At 34.2% G+C, this 4,573-nt stretch overlaps 1 protein-coding gene across 2 annotated transcripts; it reads right to left on the reverse strand.

The window, feature by feature from the left end:
• Nucleotides 1–396: 396 nt before the first annotated feature.
• On the reverse strand, nucleotides 397–2,162 carry LOC116851796 (60S ribosomal protein L34-like). Of its 2 annotated transcripts, none has more exons than XM_032831587.1 (4): nucleotides 2,020–2,162; nucleotides 1,781–1,852; nucleotides 772–969; nucleotides 397–538 (listed from the first exon to the last, which is right to left on the reverse strand). In XM_032831587.1, exons 2-4 carry the CDS (start codon nucleotides 1,843–1,845, stop codon nucleotides 442–444), a joined length of 360 nt encoding a protein of 119 aa, XP_032687478.1. In that variant the 5' UTR covers nucleotides 1,846–1,852; nucleotides 2,020–2,162; the 3' UTR covers nucleotides 397–441. The 2 variants fall into 2 exon arrangements, with proteins under 2 accessions (XP_032687478.1, XP_032687479.1); XM_032831588.1 differs by having other exon boundaries at nucleotides 1,916–2,073.
• Between the last annotated feature and the right edge of the window lie 2,411 nt (nucleotides 2,163–4,573).

The following is a 4,573-nucleotide window of genomic DNA, read 5'->3' on the forward strand; positions in this document are numbered from 1 at the left end:
GAATTTACTAGAATATTTCTAATTTTATTGGTCAATATTTAATGAATTCGCTCACTTTTCGTATTTTAATTTTTTACACAGAAACATAATAAACTTCCTGCTTGCACACAAATTAAAGATAAACATTCACTTTTATAAATAATGTAAATGTAATCTGTTTGTAATTTTTATCTACTTGATGCAAAATTTGATATATCTCATAACAAATTTTGGTATTTGTAAGATATTGATTTGTGTTTATGAACATTGTAAAAATTAATTAAACTTTATGTTCGTATATTTGAAAATTAGACTTAATACTGCAAAATGTTTCTCAAACTTTTTTAGCATTATTCTTACAGAAGTTAGTCTGTTTAATCATTTTTTTCGTGGTCGAAAATATATAGAAGCGCAAAATGTTGTTTTCTCTATTTATTTCTTTTAATTAAAAAAGCACAATAATTATTTCTCCGCCTTCTTCGTTTTTGCTGAGGCCTGCTGTGCTTTCATAACCTTAACGACAATCTTTTGCTCCTCAATTAAGAATGCTCGCACAATTCTGAAAATAGCATATTATATTAACACAAATTTCATAAGTTATGTAATTTGGTCAATTTTTTATTTAAAAATTATTATTAAAGTTTAATTTTAGACACAATTAATCAGTTTTCTTTCAGATATATTCACAATTTAATTAAAAATTTCAGATGTAATATTATACTTAACTTTCTAATTTATATATTTAAGGATTATATTTATGTAATTGTATGTATGTAATTACAACACACATACCTTTCTTTTACACATTTGTGACAAAGAACACCACCGTATACGCGCTTGACAGTCTTCTTCCGTCTGCACATACGTGAGCGTTCCATTGGCCTCGCAGGCTGGATACCCCTGAGTTTATCCTTACACTGTCCACATCTTGGGATCTTCTTCGGTTTCTTAAGATACTGGTAGACTAACTTGCCACCAGGTGTACGTACACTGTAAACACATTTGTCAATTAATTTTTTAGAACAATAAATTGTATATTAATAAAAAAAAATTACAAAAGAATCTAATAGCAAATTCAGTAGCTTGCACTACAGATAGTGCACATTAAGGCTTATTTACAGTACATTCTTATATTTAAGATCGTGTCTTAAATATATATTTAAAAACATTTTAGCTAATAAAATAATTCGTACGGATGTGGTACATATCATATTATGGTTAAAAATATTTGAGAATTTATTTAAGACAATCTTTAAATATAATAACATAATATGAACAAGCCTTAGTGCACACTAGTGCAAGCAACTGAATTTGCTATAAAATGTCTATCAAGAAACTTAGAAAAAAATATCACACAACAGTTTGATACACTCTGAAATTTGTAGGCTGAATATTTACAGTACTAATAGCCAAATAAAGGTATAAACTATCACACAATGTATCAAAAGTAACCTTCCACACTACAATAGATCTGTTCAACTGAACTAGAGTTGCAGTGGAATCTTGCTCCTTTTCCATTCAACAATAGATTATATATATATATATTTTTTTTTTCTTCATTTTTTACAGACAAATTGTACAATTTAACAGTTCAACTAAAAGGAACAGATCCAATAATCGCACTCAGTGTTTCACGCACGTGAGTATTGCATAGTTAAAACAAGAGATCAAAACATAACCTCAAATTTCCGGGTGCGTGCCGCAACTAACAGACAACGTGTAGAAATAATTTCGTCACTAACAAGAATCTACGTTCTCGTATGAGCTTAATGTTCATTATCGTCCCCAAAGCAGTACTTACATACGTCTCCTGTTGCTCTTAGTATTATACGACAAACGTCGTCGGTAGGTTAATCGTTGTACCATCTTGGTTCTGCAATATAAAATTACTCGTTAGTACGAAAGATCTCTTCATGCATAATAGGCCGCGACGTACAATCAATTATCGCAGATGCGCACGGAAACAGCACGCCGCTGATGAGTCTTATGATTGATAAGTTCAACACGGATTACGAATAACCGTGCAATACAATCACTAACCTCTTTCAGAGCTCAACGAAAAAGGAAACGGATGCACGTTGGAAAGGACCGTCTGTGTACACGCGTGGCGGCAGGGACATTAGGTCACCTCTGTCGCCATCTTTCGGCGAAGATAGCATTCATTATCGGTAAGAACGATGTTATATTTATCGACCATCACTACGTTGCTGCAAAAAAATAATGTATGTACACTCAGAGGCAGGTATGGGGTGCTTTTCAATTGCGTACACTGTGTTACACAAAACTAATTTATTGGTTGCATATTATCTTACAAGATATTTTAGATAATATGTGACGAATAAACTGATTTGTGTACGTGTGTGTCAAAATGTGTTAAGCAATTGGAAAGCACCTATGGTGTTCCTCGGCGAGCCCGTATACTGTCAAACAGTCAAAAGCGACAACAGACATATACGAAGGGCATACTGTACGTCTTATATACAACGCGAAAGAAGCGAAGAAGGAACATAAGGGAAGTGATGGGAGACATTCCGATGTTGCATCCTCATCGCACGTTATCCGATCGAGAGAGAAAACAACAGCAGACGTTACCAGTTGTTAGTGGTGTCCTCAATAGCTCTCTCACTCACGAAACACTTGAATGCAGAGAATATGACCGAGACAGCTATAAGGACACCGCGCTGCCTAAGTGCCTAAGTGTCTCGCTCGCTCTAATATCCATGTATCACGCTTTCCTCTTTTATTCTTAGCAGAAATGCACGTTGTGCCGGTGAATGACACCGAACGACAAAATGTAATTTTTTTGTTGTTGTACGAATGTGAATAGTCATTTTCGATGTATTTTTGCCCGCTGAGCACAAATCCTTAGCCCAAATTTGGTTACCGCGTTACATTTTTGAAAAAATACATCGGAAATGATAGGGTGCGTTCGCTTTGAACGCTTATGCGCTTTAAGCGCTTATAAATATCGCTCACGTCGTTTACTTTGGCGCTATAAGCGCTTAGAATATTGACGTCATGCGTGACGTCATAACTCGCGCTTACATTCACTTCTTCTATCGAGGTAAGGCAGTAAAAGCGTGAGCACTTATAAGCGCTTATTTTCCAAAGAGAACGATAAGTTAGATTGCGTCGATGAAATCGACGCAATCTAACCTCCAATATAAACCTTAAAGTGAAATAGTGTTTCAAAATGACTTCCAACGAAAGTAACAAAACCAGAGTAACTCTGCAAGATGTTACAAATAATAAAATGTATATACTTGTTGTTACATCAAATGAAGCAAAACGTGTAGAAACAGGTAAGTTTAGGACACCTCTCATAAAAATTTATTATTTTTGTTATTAAATCATATTTATTTTGAGTAATAAAGCACTGTCCAACAGTAATTTAAAAAAAAATAAGTAATATTTCAGCAACACTAGTAATACATTTGATGAAAGAAACGGACTTTCTCACAAATTTACCTAAATCTTCATATTTTGTTGTATAAAACATGAATATTATATGAAAGTTAAAATCGTTGATCTTAAATAAAACAAAAGTTATAAAGTGAAAAGTTATTAAAATGTGACTTAAATATTTCATCATTGTATAATGGTACAATCACTTCCACATAGTTTTTTAACCAAGATATTGTTTTTTTTTTATTGATTCAATCATTACGGATAAATACTTTTCTAATTCTTCTTTATATAAGTTATTTGTTTCGTTATCATCAAAAACATCTAATAAAACTAATATTTGAGCAAATATACAAACAATTTTCTTATCTTTATCCTCCATTTTTACGTTCACAATTGCTTACAACAGCCAAAGGAAACGGTTTTGATCTTTTCGATGAGTGCGCTTAGAAATCAAAGTAACCGGGCAAAAATAGCGCTCATAAGCGTGAGCGCTTTAAGTATGTGAGCGTCCAGAACGAACGCACCCATAGACATATTTCGTCATAAGGTCATTAAGATGCGTCCGCATGTAATATTGAGATATTAAGGCTCCTGGCCTCTCGCCGCGGCCATATTGGTTTTATGACGTCAGAAGCGAGAAACGGCACGTCAAGAATTCTTGCGTGCCATATCTAAGTAAAAAGATATTCTTGACAAACAGCACTCGAAATCACTTCAACATACTTGTAAAAAGTTCCGAGTTCTCACCTTTTCCTTGGGCAATTCATACAAAGTCATAAAATAAGCAGTGAAATGAGGCCTGTCTACGCGAGAAAACGTGTGGTCAAACAGCTGATCAAACGAGTGTAAATTATGCTTCCACGTATTGTATATCACGAAAAGCCGAGAACTCGGAATATTTTGCAGGTTCCCACAATATGTCTAATGTCACAAAAGTCCACTAGAGTAAATAATATAACCACATTTCGCAAGAAAAAATTTGGCTGTCAACAGCAGTATTATACTGCAGTATATGTCATTTTCTCACTCCATTGAGTTCATTGTTTTGCCGTATAATGACGCTGCACGTCATATGTCGGTAATATGTTTCTTTCTGTACTATATGTCGCGTGTGGCGTGAGTTAAACAAAGACGGACAATCTTTTCTTGTCTTACCACAGACAAGCTGACAGGCACGAGTTAGCGA

The sequence above is a fragment of the Odontomachus brunneus genome, unplaced genomic scaffold (genome assembly GCF_010583005.1).
Source record: "Odontomachus brunneus isolate Ranch 3 - 2012 unplaced genomic scaffold, Obru_v1 Obru_scaffold_191, whole genome shotgun sequence".
NCBI lineage: Eukaryota > Metazoa > Arthropoda > Insecta > Hymenoptera > Formicidae > Odontomachus > Odontomachus brunneus.

Excerpts from the sequence above, each read along its gene's own strand:
- LOC116851796 (XM_032831587.1), bottom strand. The coding sequence starts at position 1,845 with ATGGTACAACGATTAACCTACCGACGACGTTTGTCGTATAATACTAAG. Across the intron at positions 970-1,780 it reads AAGAGCAACAGGAGACGTAT|TGTACGTACACCTGGTGGCA; the intron begins GTAAGTACTGCT and ends ATGTGTTTACAG. Across the intron at positions 539-771 it reads CACAAATGTGTAAAAGAAAG|AATTGTGCGAGCATTCTTAA; the intron begins GTATGTGTGTTG and ends TGCTATTTTCAG.